This window comes from Pavona decussata, unplaced genomic scaffold, assembly GCF_977016875.1.
Source record: "Pavona decussata unplaced genomic scaffold, jaPavDecu1.1 SCAFFOLD_78, whole genome shotgun sequence".
NCBI lineage: Eukaryota > Metazoa > Cnidaria > Anthozoa > Scleractinia > Agariciidae > Pavona > Pavona decussata.
In genome coordinates, this window is record NW_028145496.1 from 1,095,343 (window position 1) to 1,119,446 (window position 24,104).

Here is a 24,104-nt window from a genome sequence, read left to right on the forward strand (position 1 = left end):
CCTAGTCTCTGAAAGAATCAAACTGTTAGCGTAGGCAAACGTGACTTACCACGATTGATCTCCACCCAAGTCTGAATACATAAATCGACCCCAATTTTTTTTTGGATGGTTAAAACAATGCTCAGCATGGGGTAGGGATACAGTCTGGATATTGTGTCTAACTGACACTTTATCCCGGGGAACGCTACACTGCTGTTTCATAGTGATAATAAGGTAGCGGGATTGTTGCGCGTTGGCAAATTCTACAACAGGCTGGAAGAAGATCAAAAAGAAGGCAGATTGTAACTTCGCCTACGAGCAAACACTTACAAATAAGCGATTCGTTTGCCGAATCGAACCTTTACTGGCCCTATCTAGACCGTGTTTTTTTTTTTCCCTGAAAGTGGGTGAGGGCAGGTATTCCTCTTTCCATAACCCCAGGGGTATTTAAGCTACGACATTGACACGATGAGGGCAAATATAGCTTCCAAGCCTTTGAGGTCCCTAATGGGTAGTGATGAAATCATTTGTCCTGGCAATTACGCACATTATGGTCTTCAAAATGAAACATCGTTGCGGATCTACAGGATCTACGCCGAACTTCAAAAAGCCATAAAAACGACCAAAAAGTCACAAAAACTGAAGAAATGATGTAAAATAATGATGTAAATAAAAAAAACACATGTTTATTAATATATGTTTATTAATTAAAAGCAGGAATAGTTCAAAATCAGTGCTTGCCAAAATGTCGTTGCAACAGTAACATAAATTTCGGTGAACATTAACCTACCAAAACAAATTGTTTCCAAATAAATTTCCGAAAAAGTCACAAAGTTTGGTGGCAGTCAATCTAACCAAAAGGAAGCGCCAAATTATAGTAAACAATTAGTGATTAATTTATTTCATAATGCACTTGTTATCCCCTACATACAAGGGGCGGGGATGGGGGGGTCGTTCAACACTCGTTCCCACTGAACTACTTTCGAAATATCTTTAGTGGCGTTTATTTTGGAATACAAAGGGTTTCACTAGCTATTAATATTTTCTCAAACACATTTTAGAGCAACAACTCTGTTCTTGCGAGTTGTCGTGTTGTCATGACAACAAAGTTTTGATAGGCATGTGTAACTTTTTTCAAAATTCATTTTTGGTGTTTAAAATATATTACATATGACCTAGGTTACGAAATCATATAAAATGTTGTAAATATGCATTAGATACAACCGGATTAAGAGTAGACGTCAAATAACTATTAACCTGTATACTCCGAAAAAGCAATTAATATGCGTTATTTATTTCAGACAAAAAGAAAAACAAATCCAATGATGCTGACTTTAGAAACTCATCAGGCACTTTTGGCCAAAATGTTTTTGACTTCCTGCTTGTTAAACTTTTCATCTTTGTTTTTGTCAAATTTCTTCAGCTTCTCTTCCTTGAATTTTTCAAAGGATTGTCCAGGCTGTAAATAGAAAAGAATTTTAAGGTTTATTATATCAAAAGAGCAATGAATAAGGGGCTACTTTAAAAGATCGAGAGGCGAAAGGAACGAGGGAGAGTGAGTGAGAAAGAAAGGAGATAGAGAGAAAAGGGGGAAAGGAGAAAATGGCGGAGGCAGTGAGGAAGGAAGGTGGGAAGGAGGGGGGAGGACAAGGAGGGGGAGAAAGGGGAAGAGTGGGTTACACGGAGAAAAAGGAAGAAGTAAGTAAGTAAGTAAGGCTAAGTTAGGGGAAGCTAATGATACAAGACGTGGAGAGCGGAAAACGGATTTAGCGGGCATGAAAGAAATGAAGCTAATTTCTAATCTTAACTGTCGGATTGTTCAGAAATAAGAAACCCTACCCTGTGTTTTCTTTCGTAGAGATCTTTCAGAAAACCTTCAAGTTCGCATCCCTCGATTTCGTTGCTGTTATCCTATGAAATCAAATAAGACAAACGTTTTTCTTTTAATACCGGAAGTTTCAAAATTGTGCAAAACATGGATATCAAAATAATGTTGCTATGGTATAATCAAATACAAAAGACGGGCATGTGCTCTAGAGTTGTTTCAGAAAAAATAAATGTTTGGTGGCTTTTAATTGGCTAAAATAAAGATATAACGGTTCACAGCTAAGTCCATGCGGGAAGATTCTTTTTTTTTTTTTTTTTTTTTTTTTTTCAACCCAGCCTGGATAAAGTTAATGGACCACGTAATACTACTCTGGCCATTCTCAACTCCAGAGCCCCTCAGCTTGACTTCCTGCGTCAGTCATGTACAAAAGGAAAGAGTTCTGGATTGCGCTTTGCGCAGACGCAGTAGCGAATTAGTTTGAGGATACTCAAACAAAACAAGCAGCAACGACCACAACGGCGATGACAATAAAATACACATACAGAATATACATACAAAAGCAATTAATTAATTCTGCCTCCTCTAAGCAAAAAGCACTGGTTTCGATCAACAACAGCTCATCGATATGGGAAGTAAAATTCTGTTGCCTAAAAATATCTGCTAAAACTAGCTATAGAAAGAATTTGAATACATGAAGGAGGCCATGAAATATTCTGGCAACCTGCCAGTAAACAGCACTTTAAGAAAATTACTTTTAAGTAATTTGAACATTTAAAAATGTTCAAGTATAGATGGCCTCGAATAGTGCACTTAAGAACTCTGTAATTAAAAAAATGGCCCTGGAAAGAAAGGATTTAGCGTACGTAGCTACAACTTTATTTGACTTACCTGATCATAATGTGCAAATATTTCTTCAAACTCTTCATCGTCAAACTACGAAGGAAGTAAAGAGAGGTCAAAATAAATGACCAAACATTAGCAGTTTGTCTTAATAGTACATTAACGAGTCCTTACTTGCTCATACTGCTGCAGGAAGTTTTCTTCAACAGGACAAAACCTGCAACGAATAGACAATTGTATGATAAAACGAAGATAAGTGACAGTGACACAGTCATGTTTGATACAAAATTAATTCCTCAACGAAACAATGCCTAAGTTCTGATGATTTTCAGGATTTTTAAAACTTTTATTGTCTCTTCAAAATTGAAAGCGTCTCCTAAAACGCTTCAACATAATCATTTGTAGAGCGGCGAGATCCCATGAATCTTTCAGATTTTGTTGTGAGTTGTAAGGTGCCTTTAAAGAAAATGAAAGGAATGAATGAGAAAAATTAACCTTTCTAAAAGATGATTGAGAAGTTATCGTTAAACATAGCCTACGGTCAAAACATCGAGAAAGCTTTTAACGAACTGTGATCTCGCGTGTGCACTTGGAGGAGGTGTAAGTGGAAGTGTCTTTTCAATCCGCACATCTTATTTTATCAAATTCAACCACATCATTGATTTCGTCTCAGCAAAAGGAAATTGTACCATATATTTGCTTCATATATGTAGTGCCAGTTTCCACTGAAAACAAATAATGTGATTTGATGGAGATAAAGCAGGGAAAAATACCAACGTGCTTGAGATGCGTCCAGAAATGGACGCTAACGAGATGTATAAACTGTGTGATAGACATCACAAGGTGTCCTATAACCTTAATTCTTACCGACTAAAACACAAATAATTCTGTCAAAACATGAAGTCGTATGAAAATAACATTAACGTCTGTCCTATCTAAAGTACCCAAATTTAGGGATAAGGTGCATTTCTGGACATAAGTGATAGGCCTGGCTAGCGATTTGCAGGAGAACTCTTTGGTGACCTGGCATCCTATATCAAATCCTTTACTCACTTGTTCATATCTTCTAGCCGAACTTTTTTATCCTTGATGTTCAACATCTGAAACTGTTACAAAAAAGGTAAAGATAAGTTAAGGTTACAGGTAGACACGTGCAGTTTATATTTTAGTTTAATGGCCATAGCTTCCACAATTCTCCTGTAGTGCAGTGGTAGACCGCACGAACTTGTAACCGGAAGGTCTTAGGTTCGACTCCAGATAGGAGCACTCGGATTTCCTTTTTTCGAGTATTCCTGTTACATTTCACTATAAATAAAAGCTGTTGGTTTTTAATAATGATCCATAGCAATTTCTTTTTGTTAACAAGCGAAATGAAAATGAATTTCGACAGACCATCGCAATAATGAACGCAATTTAAGGGCTGGTAGTTGTCAGTTGGCAGAGCACTGCACCGGTATCACAAAGTTCATAATTTTGAATCACGTTCAAACCTGAATTTGTTTTCCTTTTTTTTTTTCTTTTCGCAGGTACTTCAGTGGCGTAAATAACTGCGTTGGTCTCTTCAGTATTTATTATATTAGTAATAATGTTTGATGTCTTAAGAGAAAATTTGATGTGTTTGATTATTTTTCTTACCATGGCGTTTACGTAGCTATCAATTTTCTGTTCCAGATCGTCAGAATTTTCAGGATCGTCATCACTTTTGTTTTTTGTTATCATGTCGTTGAAAAACTTCTAATAATCATAAAAAATACAGCATTGATGAATATTTTGATTTACAAAAATTTTTTTTCTTCCTAAAAGAAAGCTAAAGGGCACTGGAACTCGTGTTCGGCTAAAACCTGGAGCAACTTGAAGTAGGAATCTTGGGACAAAACTCCATTGTCTATTTTCTGTAGGCCTCTATGATACGCTAAGGGAACATCATTTATCCCCACCCCACCCCCCCCCCCCTCAGTTCCCTGCCCGGTTATGCTGTTCATCCGGTATTTCCAGAATGCTTCATATTAAACGTCATCATTGAGTTTGGGTGTAAGGCTGGAACACTCGACCAAAACAACGCAATTGTCCAGTTGTGGGAGTTAACTTTCTTGTCCCAAGAATTTGTTTACCTTCTGGATGGTTTAAAGACTTCTTTTCAGTTTATTTATAACATTCTAAACCGTTGTTTATTCTGTTATACATACCTTTAACTCAACCACATCTAAATATCCATTTCCGTCAACATCATAATTGTCCCAAAGCTGTAAAATGAAAGCATATTTCGTTTACATATTAGATAACTGTTCCCCAGGACTCCTTATTTATATATTTGTTTAGAGGATTAGATTCGATCAGCTTTACCGATACAAAGAGTAAAAAAGAAGAAGCAATAAGAAACTAAGAATGACAAGCACGAAAGGGGCGACAGACTGGGGTCCAAATACAGTATGGTTTATATGACGAAATTTAGGGCTTGCTTCGTTGAAAACTAAAAACAAAACCGACCTTAAAGCTTCCATTTGTTAGCTATCCTGTGTGCAGGGGTACTTGGTTACTCAATCTACCGGTGAGCGAATGAGTTACGCTGATACATGGAGCGAAGTATCTGTTTGTAAGGTATTTATTGGCAAAAAGTCATCACTTAAGCTTATTAAAACTCCAGAGAAACCTTTCGGCAAAAATTTACATTTTCATCAGAAGGATTTTGAGAGAACCTTAAGAGAACCAACAGATCTCGTGGACATTTTCTGCTGGAAACGGGGAGGGAAGGGGGCATAGCGCGCGCGAAACGATGAAAGCGTGGACACCACTTCCGCGCTCTTGATTTCCTGAAAGAGAGTTAACGGTGAATGGAATCACTTGTGTTGGCCGAAGCAGCCAGGCTTGTGCAATGGATACTATTTGGTTGTTTGTTCGTGTAGTTCCAGGTGAAATAATGCTGAGCTGTAAGCCTTTATAAAACTCCCATACCTTCATAAAGTCCACACTTGTGATCCTTGTTTGCCGTTCTCCGAATTCAGCCGTTAAGAAATTGACAGGGACAAGTTCATTTATCAACTAATTGTAAAATAAAATAAACAAATTAAGAAAAATTCTTGATTGAGGTATGTTTTTATCCAGTGACTCAGACAAACTCAGGAAAGATAAATCTGAGTTCTCCCAACAGGCGAACGTATGACCTTCCAATTACTAATTTGGATACCCTCACTGAGTTATAGGAAACTATGAAATTCTAAATATAAATTGTTTTGTTTTGGAAAATGCAAATGAATATATTCCAGTTGCTTTTAAGGAACTGTAAGTTGGAGATGATCGGCTGATTCTTCGTATGTGCGAGAATTGTGTAGGGGGAGAGGGATCCTAAAGGTCGGGGAAAGGGAGGGGTAGGAAGGGGGACCTTTGAAGTCCTTAGTCTGTTAAAACATTTGCCCTTTTTGTTCTGGTATCACCGAATACTTAACAAAATAGGATGCTGTGGCAGAATGTAAATCCATCAGAGAGCATGGTTAAAGTACGAGTAGTCTAATACATGAAATTTGGAAGCTGTTGGATTTAGCCTAGGCATAGGATTGAGTTGGCGACATTAAGAAGAATTCCTATTGTTTCTACCTGTCTTGTCTTTGCTTCTTAAATTTTAGATAACTAGGCCACGAACTTTGTCAATAAATCTTGTCCAGATGTACCTTTTACCCTAGCACCCGATGGTGAGTTTTATCAGTGACCGCTGTTTTTCCAGTGGAGTTAAAACCACCTTATTACGAGGTAACCTTCGGTAAAGAAATTTCTCAGTACTCGATCCAAGCCTTGCATGCAATGCAAGAGATTGCTATCAGAAATTATTACGCTGTCTAGCTAGTAACTACTTATCCGAAAATCTCAGAAGACGTGACTCGACATAATTTCTTTCTTTACTAAAACGCATTTGACTGATTACATGTATAGAGCTTTGTAACCAAGAGTTATTTTACGGAACTATTCAACTAAATATTGATGATAAGCTTATAAAATCTCCAGGTCTCGACGTGGTCATGACACCATTATGGTTGATATTTACGTGTCTTTGCTTCAGCAAATCTCTCTTGACTAAGTATTTAATGAAAGAATCACATTTACCGTGGACATATTAATAATATTAGTTTCATCATTTTCTTCGTGTAACTTTTCAGCAATTTCCACAGCTCTTGGATGTTCTATTAATCCCTAGTGGAAACAAAGTGAGTTTATATCAGTAAGTACAATCGTGCAAAGTGTTACTGGGATGAACCGTATTCCCCTTGCTGTTAGAAAGATCGCTTCACGAGATTAGACTGTTATTCTGAAAGTGTCCCAGTTCAGAATGTTTCGGTGGGGGGGGGGGGGGGGGGGGGTACTCCTCTAAAATTTGGGTGGGTGGTTGTGGCGTGCTTGTTACTCTATTTCTTTCAGACCAAAAATATCTCATTTCCCACCTTTTTTCAGTCCAGACCCTTAAATCAGTACCCTTTTTCAGAGTGGGTGACCGGGAACGTGTGAAGCCGCGGCATATACACTTGTTACACGATTTTAGCTACCGAATAAGCTGCTTCGGTTAGTGCAAACGTTCGAGAAAGGCCTCAAATTCCCGATTTTTATCAAACTGCACTTTTCAAGAAATGAAATATAATAAAAAGGACCGTGTCTTCATTCTTAAAGCCATACCCAACTCCAGAGCAGGGTTACCTTATTTCAGACCAAATAGACTTAAAAGCCATACGCTTTGGCGCAGCACATACTCAGGTAGCTGATGTGGAGAAGTACCCCCCCCCCCCCTCCCCCGGATACAACTAAGTTAAGGTTCAAGGACCAGTTTCGTGGAAAAATGTTAGACCGCGCAAATGTTGCAAAAGGCATGCGAAATTTTTAGTTTTACGATTGTGAAATACGAAATGTGTAATTCATAAAAGTTATGTTTTGAGACCATTTACAGCTAAAGATGGTCATCTATTTTTGCTGAATTTCCATTGACTGGTGGCAACAGGTATTGCTTTCCAGGGCAAGAAACGAGCAATTGTTGTTTGTGTTTCAGTTTTATGAAGGATTCGAATATATACCAGCGATCAGCGAAAATGCTCATGGTTAGAATAAAGTAGGTCGGTGGAAATTTTTTTTTTCCTCAACTTTTTATTTTATGGTAGCAAAAAAATAATAAACCAGCGATAGTAAAACAAATAAATACGTGTAAGTAAATAAAAATGTTAGTAATGTCGATTTACAAAATACGACAGGCGGAAGGTGGTTCATCCAGCAATCTAACAAATTATAAATGTACGTTATCTGACTTCAACTGATTCGTTAAATTTAAAATTTTACATTTTAAAAGACAACGCTTTGGTTAATTTATTTATGCTTAAGTCTGTTCATACCACCCTTATGACTGCTTTTCATATGAGCTTATTATTATACCATTGTTGTAGTTTTTACACTTCTGCTGCCTAAACCATCGATCATGTTTTGACATTTAAAGCATAATATTGAACAGATTTACATAAGTTACTGCTATCTAAAATGGTTGTATCAAATTTCATAGCCACGTACAGGTGTGGTCAGATAAAATTGTTATAATTACCTCGTCCTCGAATGCTTTCAAAAATGAATCTAATTCGCTTTCGTTGATGCATCCTCTACCTACGATTTAATCAGTAACACGAAATATGTCAGTAAATAAAAATCGAACAACAATATTGAAACCTGTACCGTTGATTAAGGGCAGATGTTCCAAGCCCCGGTCGCACTTGCAAGCTACCTAGCATGCTTACCATCTTTGTCAAATCTCTTGAAGATTTCTACAAATTGTTTCGAAGTTATCCTGGTATTTTCCGAAGCCATGACGTGCAAGGAAAGTTCAACACCGTAACAAGCCAAAACTAGTGGTAAGCAGCCTTCCCAGTGCTGTGTTAATGAGCGTTGTATATCAGAAACGCAAATATCCGGGAAAAGCTAAATATGATGATTGAAAGAAATAAACAATACAAAAATCAATTCCAGCTGAATTACCATTGGCCAGTTTAAAGCAAGTGATAACATAACCCGTATTTAAGTGAGACATTGCTATCGGCAAACACAGTTTAAGCAAACTGTGTTAGAAACGGGAAAAATTTCGTTTCATTTTTACACTAAATATAGAACGCTTAATAAAATTCAGTTAAATGAGTTTTTGAGGGAGGCAAATGATACGATATATGGCGTTAACTTTTAATTAGCTTGAGTTTGATGCCATTCGTTATGCAAATATATTTTTCGTTCATTTGTTAATACAATAACCTGCTGCTAATGTATTACTGTTAAGACTTTAACATGGCTAGCCATTTACAGTAATAAATAATTAACAACTTCACATTTCGAAAATAGCCCAAAATTTTTTTGGATTTAGAAGCATAATCCATTTCTCCGTTGGTGATTTTTCGGTAAAATATATATGATACACGGCATGCAGTTTGATGCTTAGGTTATTTTATTTAATAGACCATTTCCGAGTTGCTTTGCAGCTCATTATGAAAGCGAGGCTAAGTGCAAAGTTTTTGTCATGAAAATTAGCTTTCATTCATATGCAAACAAAATTCATTTTCATATGAAAAGTTTTGCACTTAGCCTCGCTTTCATAGTGAGGTTCACAGCAACTCGGAAAAGGCCTATTACTGCTGGCATTTTTGCGAGCTTTACAATCCAAAAGAACTCCAACAAATCTTGAAACAATTTATTGCTACAAAATTAACGCCAGTAACAATTAAAGGTTAAAAATGAAGGACTGGCGAAACAATTACCAAAGCTTCTAAATTAAATCTCCTTCTCGAGCTCTTCTTTGCTTTCTACTTGTTATTTTGAATTTTTCCTCAACACTATTCCTCCTTACATTTCTTATTCAGATGATGATGATGATGATGATGATAAATATTGAATAATAATATTAGTAATAATAATGATAATGATAATGATAATGATAATGATAATGATAATGATTATGATAATGATAATGATAATGATAATGATAATGATCATGATCATGATCATGATCATTATCATGATCATGATCATGATCATGATCATGATCATGATAATGATAATGATAATGATAATGATAATGATAATGATAATGATAATGATAATGATAATAATAATAATAATAATAATAATAATAATAATAATAATAATACCTCTTTCCAATTGATATATGACTGGCCCATCTTTATCAGTAACTGCTACCCGTATATTTTAAATAAATAAATAAATATTAAATAAATAAAAAATAAATAAGTAAGTAAAGTTGAAGTTAAAGGCTTTTACGCTTCGTTAAAAACGGATGCCGCGTTTCGATAAATGTTCTCCTAGAACTCCAAGAAGGAGGCTCCAAATGGGGTCCTCATAGCTGAGAATTTGCCGAAATTTTAATTTAACTAACAGCTGAGGAATTATAACAAACTGTTAGATGAGATGTTTTTAAACTTCGACTAAATATAGCGTGAATTTTAATTGAAAATAACTTGCCTGTGTTGTTACTGCCTGGAGGATAAGTCGCTATGACTCCGAGCTCCTTACATGTTGCAGTGCTCGTAAAGTCTTGAAAGAGATCAGAATCACTCGAAAATTCTTCGACAATGTTCGGAGATACTCGACACTGTTCGGCTAATGAGAGGGACACCATTGAAATGACAAAACCGCAACTGACCACATCAGAAGTAAAATTAACTGAGACCCGTAATAATTAACTGATAGCTGAAAAATTGCTTCAATTTTTACTATTAGCTAAGAATCAACAACCCAATACACGGCCTCTAGAATTGTAATTGAATTTTGTTTGGATTTATTTATTTATTTATTTATTTATTTATTTATTTATTTATTTATTTATTTATTTATTTATTTATTTCTTTATTTATTTAATTACTGGCTAAGTAAGATAAATGATATTTTCCTTATCGGCAGTCAAAAGGGAAGCAGCTGTGCTTCGGTCTACTTAGGATTGGTGCCGATGATTTTGCTCGAGTTCTGACTGGTTTATTGCACATGCGTAACTCACATACTGAGAAAAAAAAAACAGTAGCTGAGATTATTCTATATCTGTTATAATGACTATCATTCGGAACATTTCTCTATGGCAACCAATCATTATCGAGTACAATACAGTAATATTTAATTCTACTTAAGCAAAATATAGAGTGTGAATGTCCTTGCTTCACAGTTTCAGTGAAACCTTCATGACTATATATTCTCACGTCTTAAAGCGTGATTACACAAATTAAAGGATTTAACTTCGGTCCAGCCTTGAAGATGATAATGACAGTCGGTTCTAGAATTTCTTAGCCAAACTAACCATATGCTATCCCAAAGCGACACATAATCACTGCCGGGCCAGGATGATGTCGTCGCCGTGTTCAACATGACAAATTACTTGAATTATGGTGAAAGGCGAGTATGTTTTCCCTGATGTTATAAATGTCATCTTTGAATCTTTTGAGACGCCGAAAGATACATATTTACCATCTGCCTTTGATCTATTTCTGTCTTTTTTTTTCTCATTGATGTGTTATGTCTCAGTTTTGATATAAACTTTCGCTAACATAATTATTTGTTATTATTAAATAAGATTCTGATAGGAGAATAAAATTAGACTTTTCATCAAAAGAAAATCATATGCAATCTTTGTTTTACCTGTGTAAGGAAAAGATCAATTCAGTTTGAAACATTTTCATCAATTTTTTGGCAAATTTGTATTGTACATAGCAAACGAGAGTAGTTACCTTTTTTCTGCGGGTTAAACGACATTTCTAGTAATGCACTTCGCTTGATTTTCATTTCTCCGGCTTGATAATAATGTTGAAAATATGGAAACGGTGAAAAAAAGGCCACAAAAAGCGAAAGCGCGTCTACTCTCGATTAATGCTACTTACCAAATACGGGGGCATGCTTTAGTTTTATTAAGGAACCTTAATTCAATATCTAAACGATAATTAATATTAAAATAAGTCCCGAATTTGATTTTGAAAGAAATTTCCTAGGAAGCAGAAAAAACTAGAAGATAAAGTAAACTAAGTAGCAAAGTGGCAATTTCAAAAAATTTACATGACAGCGAAATTAAAACAGGGTTCGCTCGACGATTAAGATGAAATTGTCATAATGTATTTTTAAAAAAGTAAATTTTCTGGCAGTTCTATTCAAATACTATCATATTTCAGTTCGGTTTTCCAGGTCTTGATAGCTTGTTGTCATTTAAGTCCGATCTTTTTGTGGTATGCATAAAATATTTAGTAAGTTATTCCCTTAATTCAACGGTAGTTATAATTTTTATAGCACTTTGTGAATGTTGTTCGCAAGATGAATTTCCCATAGTCTTGCATCAGTGTTTAATTTCTTGACATTATGTTCAAGGAGTGCAAACATGATTATTTTCTGTCACCGAAATCTGGCATTTCAGGAAAACACTTGATACTTGAAATAAATTCAAACTTGGGACGATGTTTTCTTATTGCTCACTGCGGTAAAAAAAAAATTAGCGATAAAACGGTGTTCATTTTACTCATTAAATTCCTCTTTAAAAATCTAAATCTTCAACGGTTCTCAGAAATAAAAAAAAAAGTTTCAAATTCATATGAGAAAGCGGACAGCAGTACGTCTTTCAGTTTTAAAGATAACTTAAGTCAACATATAGCATTCAGAATGTTATTAAACCACACTTCATTTGCATATGCAAGCCTTCATTTAGCGAAGTAGGCTTTGATTTCGGTTCAAGTGGCTCGCTGCAAGTTGTTTTAATTCGTCGACGTAGATCCTTTCAAAGTTGTATTTGCTTTACTATAAATCTGATCTGAACGTGTGGAAAAGATCAAGACGAAGGTATTGTGATAGAAGCCATGTTTTTAGACTGTTTGAAACAGAATTCTCCAATGAGAAAACTTCTTTAGCACCAAGATAACTGCACTCTATACCTTATTTGAAATAAGGTATATAGATTTTATAGCTTTTTTCCCGAGCACTTTGTGTACATTCCTCAAAATCTCAAGACATTTTACCTGAACTCTAAAGCCGTATCTAACTCAAGCTTTTGGAAAGCTCACTTTGAAGATTAGCGCGAAAATTGCGAATGTAAACGTTAATTTTTTAAGAAATCATCAAGGACCGTATTTAATATCACAAAAAAGGCACAAAATTCAGTTCAAAAGACTTAAGGTTAGTAAGAACTAAAATGCATATTCCAACTTTCAGTGTAATTTGTCGTTTAGTCCAAAGGACCGGTTTAATTTTTGGCTTTATGAAGATTTCTGAAGCAGGAGTGCGTGTATATTTTAATCATTTTCTCGGTTCTTTTAAACGCCACATGCGAGAAAAATGGTGTTTGCAGTTGAATGAATACCTCGATCAAGTAAAACTATGTATTCCTGTGCGGGAAGCTTAAGAATTTTTTTTTAGTTCAATGAATTGGATTTTCTAACCTTCACGAACTATCAAATACGCTATGGAATATAAAAATATCAGCCAGATGAAAAGTGCATGATGAAATTTATTTTTCCTATAATCACAATGAGATGCTCTCTATTGTGGGTTTTCATTCAATTAACTCTCTGGTTAGATCACGCTGGTGAATTTAGGATATATCGGGGTGCAGTACCTATATTTTTCTTTTGTTTAATATTTAGTTGCGGTTAAGTAGCATTTTTTTTCAACGTTCGTCTTTACAATGCATATAAAATAATTTTAATTTTAAATTGTTATTTAAACAAGACGCGTTTTTTTTTTCGTTCAAATTTGCTCAATGAGGTAATTTATGTGAAAGAATTATTAATTGTAAAATTTCGTCTGTGGTTAGCCGTGCAAATTCTCTCTATTCAGTCCAATTACGAGAAAAAAGGTAAAATTTACAAAAATGGACATATTTTGAGATAAATGGGCAAAATGAACTTCTACGGAAGCAAACCGTTGATTATAAATTGTGTAGGTTTTTCCCTTGGTGTAGCGGGGCATCCCGAGGTGATAATTGGTCGTATTTAGGTGATTTGAAAAGAAAGCTTCAGTAAAATCCACGCGTCCAAGAACAAAAATTGTTTGCTTTTAATTCTTGACCATTAATTGCTACTTTCTTCTTAGACATATTGGCGGCATGAAGGGTAAAAATTATGTTTCTTGGCCTGCGGGCATTGATTTCGTGTTTTAGCATATCAAAACAAGTCTAAGATAGTGAGAATAACGACCAAGTGACATTTAATTATAGCTGAAAGCCTTAAGTGCTCTTTGGTGTGCTTTGAAGTCAGGAAGGAGCTTATCGACATCTACTATAAACTTTTAATCTTTTGGTTTCAACACAGGAAACAATAAATGCGCATGCGTTAAATTTTTGCAAAGTTGCAAATTTTAATCGGAATATGAATGCCTTAGGGGAAGTCTTTAACTGGGATTTTTATGTTTTATTGCCTTTTTTGTTTTTAATTGTTGGTCGGTCGGGAGAGGGCGGGGGTGGGGTAGGTGTACGGGTAAGGAAAAGAAAACAGATTTCAAAGAATTCATGCTATTCTGCCCTGGTTATTTCGACAATAAAAGTTCATGACAACGTACGCACAAACAATTCAACACAACAAACCACATTGCGTGTGTGCTGTATGCTAATTATGCTAATTTTGTCTGAAATATACAGATGCCAATTCATTCTTTTATCAGCGATTCATTTAACACCTGAATTGAAAGCGTGAAGAACCTGATCTCAATACGCACTTTGATTTTTGTGTTGGCGCTCGCCTCTTTATCGATGGGAGACCTCGTGCTACCATTTATATGAAAACTAGTTTCACGTGAGTGTAAATGAAAATTCGTTTTCACCTACATAAAAGGGTTCGATTAAACGTCATTTGAAAAAAGATTGGAGCCACGTGGACCGGGTGGATTGCGTTGAGCAAAAAAAGAATCATTATAAACATTGTAAAGCGAAAGCAAGCAAGCAAACGAGAAGGAAAGTAGCAAGGCTGATCTGACTGCATAGAAAACTTAGCACGACAGCGACATGACACAGACCAAACCGGGAGTCATAAATACAACCGTGGACAGCTGTTTTGAGCTGGTTGGCTCTAGTTAGCACGCATGTAGCAACAAGAAGTAGAATGTTCAACCATCGTGAGGTCAGTTGTCTACTTAATGCACTTGCTGTATACGTATTTAGTAAGTGACTAAAACAATGAACAAAGTATTTGAACTATCATGCCGCTTTCGTGATAAGCTGCGTGGAGATGGACCTCAAGACTATCCTTCAGCGAATACATGAATAAGACCATGTTAAAAATATACAGCATATTGGATCTGAAAAGATCTTCGGTACATAATTTATAAGAGAATAAGTGGCAAAGGACCGCGAACGAAAATATTGTTGGTATACACGCACAATCTGTTAAACTTGTTGACCAATAATTACTCATTTGTTTAATGCTTTTTTTAACTGACAGATAAAGGGTGGTAGTATTGGTCCGTCATAGTTTCAGTGCTAAAAGTGCTGGAAACTGGTGCCAGCCACTGTGAGCCACCTAAAAGTTAATCAATCTAAAAGTGTTTGCATATGTCACTGATTAGGCGACAGTCTTAGATTTTATTCGTTTTCAAGGCGGTGACACAATCACTTGATCAGCTCCCAGACAGCTGCTCAGACGATTGACACTTTTATGAAAGCGAGAAGATTTTGTTACAGCCCACGTACGATTATTACCGTCGTGTAACAAACCAAAACCAGGGCGAAGACTGGTGAAGAACGCAACATACTAACCTTGCATGATAAGATATTTCGGGATATAGTTCATGTTGCCAGTCTAAGCTGTTGTTACAAGTTGTTTGATAATCTATTTTTAGAAACAAAAAGAGTTAGATAATAGTTTGACGAATGTATAAGAAGGAAACAGTAGCGTCTGGTACTCTGTCTAATATTTGGTCACGGTGTAGGTTTTTGCATTCAGTCAGCAATTAACCGTTCTAAAAGCACCGCTCGAGACACAGTCTGTTAACTTTTTAAATGAAGTTGTTGAACATGCATTTTTTAAACAACAAAATGTCGTAATGTTTGCAAGCTTTTAAAGAACGATTTATGAGTATCGAAACTAAATCAAAATTAATCACTATGATCAATCATGCCAGACTGATTTAGATAAGATTAAACCTTAAAACGTTAACAAACAAGATTTTGTTACAACTCACGTAGCAGTATTAAGCTACATGCACTGAAACAGTACAGTTTGAAACATACGCACTTAAAACCGGTCTTCAAATGAAATGCCCAACTTGTTTCTATTGCGCTAACTTGACTAAGTTTTCGGTGTCAGTACAGTGACCGTGATATACATAAGCTGCTTTACAAAGCATAAACAAAAGTGAGAGAAGGAAAAAGCACGAGGAAGCTCTATATATATCAGATAAATATGAAGGATGATCGGCATTAAATAAGTCAGAAGTGAATACACCGCCCACAATATATATTAGCTTGATTCACTCCGACAAGTTAACGGTAAGCTGCCACGTATACGAATCAATGTTCCAGATTCTCTTTTAGTAAACTTAACTATAAACGTAAGATGCATCTGCCAAGGCATCGACAATCAAATGCCCGCTCTTCTACTCATATCAGTTAAGTCAGCTAATACCTAAGCAAGTGAACACTTTTCCTTTCATCCCGCCCACTAATTTTCAGAATTTTCAGTAACTGTGCAGTTTTAAATGAAATTTTTAGAATGCATTTCTATAACATTTAGAACTGAAAAGGTACATATTTTGAAAGTGGTAGGAAAATTATTAGCAGTCAGTTCTCATCCCTTATGCCGTGTTATGATAATGATTATTTTTCATGTGTAACCTTCAGCTTTACCAGCTGTATGCATGCTTTAAATTTATTTTAGCAATTCGCTTCGAGGAGCAACTAGCTATACGGTTTGGATTTTTACCATTTATTAACATTATCAATTGTAAGTGTAAAGAGTAAGACACGTTTATTATTCCCTATTTACAATCACTTATAAAGAGTTTACCCTTTCTTTTGGAATTAATCTGTTGCAGATTGGAAGCAGAAATGAACGAGACTTCGCACGGTGGCCGAACACCAGTTGGCTCCATAGTGGCCTGGTCTTTAGTTTTTGGGGCCATGGCGCTGGCTATAATTACCGGCAACTCAGTAGCCATTGCAGTGCTTACGAGAAGGAAACTACTACGCAAGCGCACAAACTATTTCCTTATCTCTTTGGCCTTAGCTGACATGACAGTGGGGATATTTTCAGTTCCAACTTTTATTTACCAGTTGGTTGGTTTTTGGCAGAATGGATATGTCACTCAATCCACGGCTCTAAATATAACGAAAGTACTGGACGTGCTCTGTGGCCTTGCGTCGACATTCACGCTGACGGTGATCGCCTTGGAGAGAGTATGCGCCATATGCTTTCCTCTGCGTCATCGCACATCAACGCGAAAGCTCTACGATGCCTCGATTTCTTGCGTTTGGATTCTTGCCGCACTGCTGTCAAGTTTGTATTTTTTCCACGAATACGACTTGATCCAACACAAAATATTCTTTTGGTTTTTGATCCTAACTTTTTTCATATCCATGGTGGTAATGCTCATAGCTTACTTCGCCATCTGGCTAAAGGCACGCGGGCCTCAGGCATATTTCAGAGAGGCAAGCTTAGAATCATCAGACGCAAGCTCAGATAGACAAAAAACCTCATTTACAAGCCAGAATGGCAAGGAGCGAGGCAGGAGAACTGTTGAGAATGACAGAAAACTTGCTGTAACAGTATTTATAGTGACAACAGTTTTTATTCTCACTTGGCTTCCATTTCACATCATTAATTTGATTGTTTTTTTGAAATGCAAAGCTTTTCCTTGTCCTGCACAACCTTCGACCGATGTGATTTATTTTTGTAAATTACTGCATTACACGAACTCTTTCCTTAATCCGGTGATTTATTCGCTTAGACTGAATGATTTTAGAACTACACTTAAGAAAATTATGTCCAGTAAAGGATAATTTTCGTTCATTTTTATAATTAAAAACAGATGCCATGTACGTTTCAATGAAAAAAAATAATAAGTATTGGCTGGTTGGTTGGTTGGTTAGTTGTTGGCTGATTGATTCATAGCCTGGCTGCCTGTCTGAGTGACTGATTGGTTGATCGATAGGTTGATTGATTGATCGATCGATCAATGGATGGATGGATGGATGGATGGATGGATGGATGGATGGATGGATGGATGGATGGATGGATGGATGGATGGATGGATGGATGGATGGATGGATAGATGGATGGATGGATGGATGGATGGTGGACGGACGGACGGACAGATGGATGGATGGATGGAAAGGATGGATGGATGGATGGATGGATGGATTGACTGATTGGTTGATTAGTTGGTTAGATGGTTTGTTGTTTGGTTGATATAAGTAATTATTCTAAACTTAGAATAATATCAAACCGCAGGGTCATTTGCCCATATGATCGACATCACTGAGTTCTTTTTGTTCAACAATCTTATGGACATGGTCACCAGCCTTAATTAGCTTAGCTTAACAGATTTTTGTTTCTCGTGAGTCCTCGAGATAGCGGCTGTGTGAGGCATGGCTACTGAAACTACTTGGGAAGCAAACCTTAGGTAGGCAAAAGCTTTGTACATTTCTTGTTACTGTAGAGAATGAAGTGTAAGATATTCCAGTCGGCAATATAAGGACGACAATACCACTAGTTAACACGCTATTTACTGGCCATTGCAGAAACAAACCCTCTAATGCGGACACCCTAGAGACCAGCGCTATAAATCTCAGTCCTCCTTAGAAAGTCGGGGCTTCCTCCTTGAAGGGAGTTTAGTTACAGCTAACTGAAGTTAACTCCGGGCAGCCATGAACATTGTCCGTGAATATAGCCACCTCTTATCCCTCCACGCGATGAGAGGCGGCTATATTCGTAGGCTGTACCAGGACCAGCTTAGCTACCCGCCTTTAACGAGGCGTTCGGCTCACAGGTCCGTTTTCGATTGTATCTCTTAAAGGGGAAGTATCACGGGGATTTTGACTTTTTATCATTAAAATATTGTGAAAACACATCCACTTAGTTACAAAAAAATTATAGAACATTTAGAACAAGAAATCAACTGAATTCTCGAATGGATCAACCCATGGCCTGCTCTTATGCATTTTGGGAACGAAAATGCAAGAACTTGAAAACGGTTAGCCTAACTTTTTTCAAGTGACAGTCCATTCTAACCCAGTCCATATGTGGCCAGAGACACTCATCGATAGTCGTAGTTCACTGTGGTGATAATTTACAACAAATTAGAGCAATGCCTTTAGGTTTCTGTTGATAAAAAAAAAAAAAAAAACTTTTTAGAGTTTTTGATGTAACACCAAATTCCCATGGTACTTCCCCTTTAAATTATTAAACGAGCTTCTGCTATCCTAGAGTCGGACGATCATTGTAAACAGAATACCCTTAAATGCCTATACAGCGTAAACTGTGATATGAACAGATATGCACCACACAGTCTTGACATAAATGAGGCAGGTTTGCTAGAGAATAAAATGAAGCCCGTAAAATGAACATCTTTTCAAGGTAATTTCAATGAAAGTACTATAATTTGTTGTTATTTGGGCGATCAGTGTTGAACATGATTTCAATTAAAACTATTTTGAATCTGATCTAAAAAGAGTAAAAGTTTTATCTTATAGAAACGTTAATTCAAAAACTAAATTTTCGGCGACCTTCTGTTGCCTTCGTCATAGTTTGAAACCAAAGTGCTATTCTCGGAGTTAATTTTCCAAAAGCAATTAGTTATTTTTGCCGCGTTGTATATGCGGGTTAAGTTGTCATGGAAACCTTCGTTATTTAAATCAGTAAAAGTATTTAATTTTACTGTAAATTTGAACTAACTTTAAATGCACATTAACTATAATCTACACAAAAATATATCTAAAAGGTACAAAATAAACGAACTATAAAAGCAAATCAATGTCATTTTGTTTTTAGCAGGTACCTGTTTCACATTAATATCAACCACGTGGTTCCCCTTAGTTTTTAAATTTACCAGCCTGCAACTTAAAAGATTTCGATAGTGATAAATTCTCTAACCAGGCGTCGAAGCCCTTCTTCTCCCGTAAAAATGCTTTGTAACGTTTGTTTAGAATTCTAATTTAAGATGGCCAATTCTTGTAGCGTTGTTCTAACGTTTTATGTGGCTTTTCATGCCGTTTACTACTCGACTGAGGCTTCGCTCGGCGACGAAACCGGCCCATGTGTAATAAGAAGGGCAAAATTACCGCGACTGGATCCTGTAAAGGTAAGATGTCTTGTTCATATATTTAAACACGGGTATCCCGCAGACAATTTTTAAACCGTTTATTTTCTAGTTTTGTAGTCCTAACACTCTACACCTGATAACATTGTAGGTTGGTCATGTTCGTCAAATGGAGCTTATTAAAGATGAGAAGCTTTTTACAGTCAAAACATTGAGCGTAAAACCTCCTATCTTTGGTAAGTATACCAGGTAGTATTTAATCATATCAGTTTCGCGCTTGTGTTTAATTTGTTTAAGAGATAAGGTTTTACAGGAATACGCCTGTTGCATCATGGGTAATGAAGAACTAGAGGCTTCTGGGTCAAAAGTGTTTCGTTCGTATTTTCATCACGTTATTTTAATTTTGTAAATGTAAGGAATTCACAATTACAGATGATGTTACATAAAAGATTTGAAGGTCAAAATTCATTTTAGAATTCACCTGCTTCCGTAATACCCCTTGTATCATTCCAATTAAAAAATTACGTGGCGTCATAGGTTCGACTTCTGAAGTTAAAAGGAGTTTATATTTCCACACACGTGATTTGCTGAAAACAGCTTATTTTAAACATATGTTTTTCTGCGTTCTCAGAAATTCCTGACTTCTTAAGTGAAGTGGAGACCGCACGTCTTCTTTACCTGGCTGAACACGGGAGACTGGAGAGTAGCGATGTTTATCATTATTCAATGGACGAGCTTCTGTCCCAGACTTCTTTTGAACAGTGGGATCTTAACAGGGATGACGTCATTAACTCAGAAGAGGTATTGTCGTTTATGTGTATTCCCTTTAATCAGCTCAGAATTAATTAAGTGAATAAATGAACAACATTTCACAGTCTAACAATGTGTAATATGCAGACTTTCGACACGCACCTCACGTGAAATGCCGACTCTAGAACAATCTATCTACTCGTGTTAGGGAGGCTCCCAGAAGATTTGATAAATTGATTAAGTTTTGACCAAACAAAACGACCTATAGTAGTCGTATGTACATTTTATAATGTAAAGTAGTTAGGTGTCCCCAGTTAGCGTACATTCTAGTACTCTAGAAGCTACTACACATTAATAAAGTTTTCATTTCATTTCCTAATCTTACGAACTTTGTTGCTAAGCTTTTAAAATAAATTTAAGCTCGACCAGGACTAGTGCCATTGTAATCTCTGTTCTAACATAAGCTAGGTTAGACGTAATATATTGATTGGATCTATATAATAGGCTTTCTAGCTATTTTAGCTTTAGATTTTATTAATTCTTTATGGTTGTAGACTTTTTTTATTCATTTTTGCTGTACGTATATTTTTTTAATTTGTAGATACACGTACATTTTTGTAACGAGCCTGACCAGGTTCATGATAAATGTTTACGTGTCTAAATAAAATTTGATTGATTGATTGATTGATTGATTGATTGATTGATTGATTGATTGATTGATTGATTGATTGATTGATTGATTGATTGATTGTTTGATTGATTAAAAGAAAAACATGTTGTCCCGAGCAGGACAAAAGCCTAACAGAGCCTGGTATTCTCTTGTTTTCTTGGTAGACATAATTCGTAATGATCGTAATTATGATCCAAGGAAACAGCATAGCAGTGTCAGTATAATTTGCGCTGATTAACAAGAAGGATAGAAATGGGATGAAATAATTTTTAACTAGAAGGAACTCATCTACAAATGTACCTAACTGATGTCCGTATTCAACACGTCATGCTGCATTAATTGTTCAGCTTGTCTAGTTTAACGCATTTTAAACATTGCCCACATTTTATTGCAGGTCATCAATGGTATGCGATACATTCGAGATTTACATTTCACATTAGAGGATGTCAGAAACATGTATGTATACCTGGTTCTACCTTGCACCTTGTAAATTCTGACATAATGAACCTAACCTTTGACGTGCCAAGAAATTATTAAAGTTAGTCACTCCAGGTTTGATTACTAGTTATTCTCAAATTGGTTTTACAGAAAGCTGGGTGACACACCTCTCTTTTTCTTTCGCTGATTATGTACTTCTAAAGACTTCTTACACTTTTTCGTGCCCCTCGCTTGGCCAATCTTTTTTTGCCCTTTCGTTAGTCAGTTAGGCAGCCAGTTTGTTTTTGTCTATTTCCTTTTGGCTTTAGAGATTCACGACCGCCTTAGTATCGATAGAGTGGCTCAATTCATCGTTATTTGTTAATTGTAAATACTATTGATAAAACTTACTTGGTCTATCGATTTGTAGCACTGAGAACGACGGGGGGTTAAAAATCGATAATTAAAGAGATTTAAAATCGCGTTTACGGCAAGCAGCAAAGGCGAGATTCACGTTTATGTTTTCTTGAAAAAATGATTGCATAGATGAGGATAGTGCGAAATAATTCTGGCCTTTCATGCTAACGCAAAACTACTCAATTTACTGACAAACTGAAAACAGCGAACGGCAAATTAAGGATAAACTTGATCAAGTGGTCAGTTCCACCGTTTGCCGTAAGCGTAATTCTAAATATCTATAATGCACTGGCTGGAGGGATCCATGATTCTCGCTTTAGTAGGCTTACTTGTCTGATCAAGTCCCTCGATCTCTTTTATTTCACTTATTTCTTGCAATCTGGAAGCCTAAGGAACAAGCCTATCGAAATTGGCAGTTTACTTAATGCGTACTCACAAATTTTATTTTCAGGTTTAAATCATTAAACGTTGGAAAGCGCAAGCCAGGTTAGTTGAGATAATACTGTTACTAAGATAAATATCTTGCGGGATGAATGTTTACACCACTTATTACCCATTGCGATGGCGTTAAACAGTACAACAAGAGATACGCCCACATTATTTGATTTTTTTTTTTTTTTTTTTTTGCAGGTGTGATTCATCGAAGTGAATTTCAACCTACAGAGATTCTAAAGTATATAGGAGAAATAGGGAAAGTGGAAACCAAGGTCAAGGGTCGCCATAGCAACCAAACGTTCATTGAACTTCATTCAGATGATTATTTGGCAGTGAAACTTGATGTAAAGTGAGTAACAGCACTTTGGAGGAGAATTATTTCCTCCAAACACATTATAATAAAGGAACCAAGATATGCTGCTAATAATGCTCTTTCTTGTGCCTAGATCTACTGTTACTTAAACACTGAAATAAGGTCATAATTTCTTTCGTACTTCAATGAAAGGGATTAGATGAGCTGTTGAGTTCTTTTACAAATACATGTTTGGAGGGAAGCAGACTCAGTTTTTAACGTTCCCCATTGTTTTTCTGGTTGGTAAGCTTTTCCGTGCCGATTCTGGAACATACTACAAAGACGCACCCTACATACATTGAAAAAAAGGTGCAGAAACAAACAAATGGTGTGTGTTATTGTACTTTTAATAATTATAGAAGACATAGTGGATTGTTATCAGCTTAATAAATAGTAGTCTTCAAATATAATATCATTCCAATTTGCGTGCGTCTGTTGTCTCTTTTAGAAAAGCTACTCTCACAGGACTTCCAATTGAAATAATAAGAGGCAGTGAGACGCCAGTGGTACGTACGTTAGCGCTGGCTAATTTATTATGATTACATGACCTGTTAAATATGGTTGTTACTCAAAAATCTTGAACATATGTGGCCAAACAGCTTCTCTTTAGAAGTTAGGGTTCCAAGACTTAATGGTTAGGATGTTTGCATAACAAGAATGCAGCGGTTAACAGTCTCCCTCACTCCTTACCCCTTAATAGCAGCCTGCTGGTACTGGCTATGAAGGCAGACGCATTAAAATTAAATTAATATTTTGCAGGCCGTGAGATATGGCCCCGGAGGCCATTATCACTGTCATTATGATTCACACCCAATCCACGCCGGGAATTCTTGCTGTGATCGACGTTCGTTGGATAATTGCCGTATCTGCAGGTCAGTAGGGTCATAATTAAGATATTCAAAGTTGTGTCATGATAGCTATTTGGAAATATCTTCCATTTCTCTTTAACTAACACGAGCTTAGCTATGTTCGGAAAATTTAAAATTTTGCCCCAGGCATACCCTATAACCAAGGAAATTGACCCGTGATTTCCGTGGTGAACTGAGAAAGAGTGTTTGTAACACAAATTTAAAATATTACTCCATGACGATGTATTATATACCATTGATTATGTGTTGATTAGGAGGTAGTCTTAAACATACCAGCAAAGCTGAAAAAAAGATTTTTTGGCTTTGGCTTTGGCT

General features: G+C 36.2%; 3 protein-coding genes across 5 annotated transcripts in view; 2 read left to right on the plus strand and 1 right to left on the minus strand.

Annotated features, from left to right (window-relative positions):
• Window positions 1-1,117: 1,117 nt before the first annotated feature.
• Window positions 1,118-8,608, minus strand: LOC146476235 (secretagogin-like). The gene is made up of 11 exons (XM_085114766.1): window positions 8,404-8,608; window positions 8,214-8,272; window positions 6,743-6,829; window positions 5,600-5,686; window positions 4,834-4,890; window positions 4,283-4,381; window positions 3,701-3,753; window positions 2,822-2,864; window positions 2,696-2,740; window positions 1,819-1,890; window positions 1,118-1,438 (listed from the first exon to the last, which is right to left on the minus strand). Exons 1-11 carry the CDS (start codon window positions 8,471-8,473, stop codon window positions 1,325-1,327), a joined length of 786 nt encoding a protein of 261 aa, XP_084970892.1. The 5' UTR covers window positions 8,474-8,608; the 3' UTR covers window positions 1,118-1,324.
• Window positions 8,609-12,341: 3,733 nt separating this feature from the next.
• On the plus strand, window positions 12,342-17,900 carry LOC146476236 (putative G-protein coupled receptor No18). The gene is made up of 2 exons (XM_085114655.1): window positions 12,342-12,475; window positions 16,658-17,900. Exon 2 carries the CDS (start codon window positions 16,671-16,673, stop codon window positions 17,619-17,621), a length of 951 nt encoding a protein of 316 aa, XP_084970781.1. The 5' UTR covers window positions 12,342-12,475; window positions 16,658-16,670; the 3' UTR covers window positions 17,622-17,900.
• Window positions 17,901-17,955: 55 nt separating this feature from the next.
• Window positions 17,956-24,104, plus strand: part of LOC146476237 (transmembrane prolyl 4-hydroxylase-like) — a 70,302-nt gene continuing 64,153 nt past the window's right edge. For 2 of the 3 annotated variants that reach the window (XM_085114775.1, XM_085114772.1), the window contains exons 1-9: window positions 17,956-18,020; window positions 18,245-19,921; window positions 20,031-20,115; window positions 20,511-20,680; window positions 21,694-21,755; window positions 22,585-22,619; window positions 22,764-22,917; window positions 23,369-23,426; window positions 23,680-23,792. In XM_085114775.1, coding sequence (XP_084970901.1) covers window positions 19,781-19,921; window positions 20,031-20,115; window positions 20,511-20,680; window positions 21,694-21,755; window positions 22,585-22,619; window positions 22,764-22,917; window positions 23,369-23,426; window positions 23,680-23,792 — 818 coding nt within the window. In that variant the 5' untranslated portion in view covers window positions 17,956-18,020; window positions 18,245-19,780. Of the gene's footprint in view, window positions 18,021-18,061; window positions 19,922-20,030; window positions 20,116-20,510; window positions 20,681-21,693; window positions 21,756-22,584; window positions 22,620-22,763; window positions 22,918-23,368; window positions 23,427-23,679; window positions 23,793-24,104 lie in introns of those variants that run through there. The other variant, XM_085114774.1, reaches the window with a different exon arrangement.

What these genes read in the sequence shown, in the direction of transcription:
- LOC146476235 (XM_085114766.1), bottom strand. Translation starts at nt 8,473, where the DNA reads ATGGCTTCGGAAAATACCAGGATAACTTCGAAACAATTTGTAGAAATC. An exon ending in TAGATGTGGTTGAGTTAAAG is followed by an intron (nt 4,382 to 4,833) that starts GTATGTATAACA and finishes TATGATTATTAG; the next exon opens with AAGTTTTTCAACGACATGAT. An exon ending in TCTACGAAAGAAAACACAGG is followed by an intron (nt 1,439 to 1,818) that starts GTAGGGTTTCTT and finishes TTCTATTTACAG; the next exon opens with CCTGGACAATCCTTTGAAAA.
- LOC146476236 (XM_085114655.1), top strand. Translation starts at nt 16,671, where the DNA reads ATGAACGAGACTTCGCACGGTGGCCGAACACCAGTTGGCTCCATAGTG.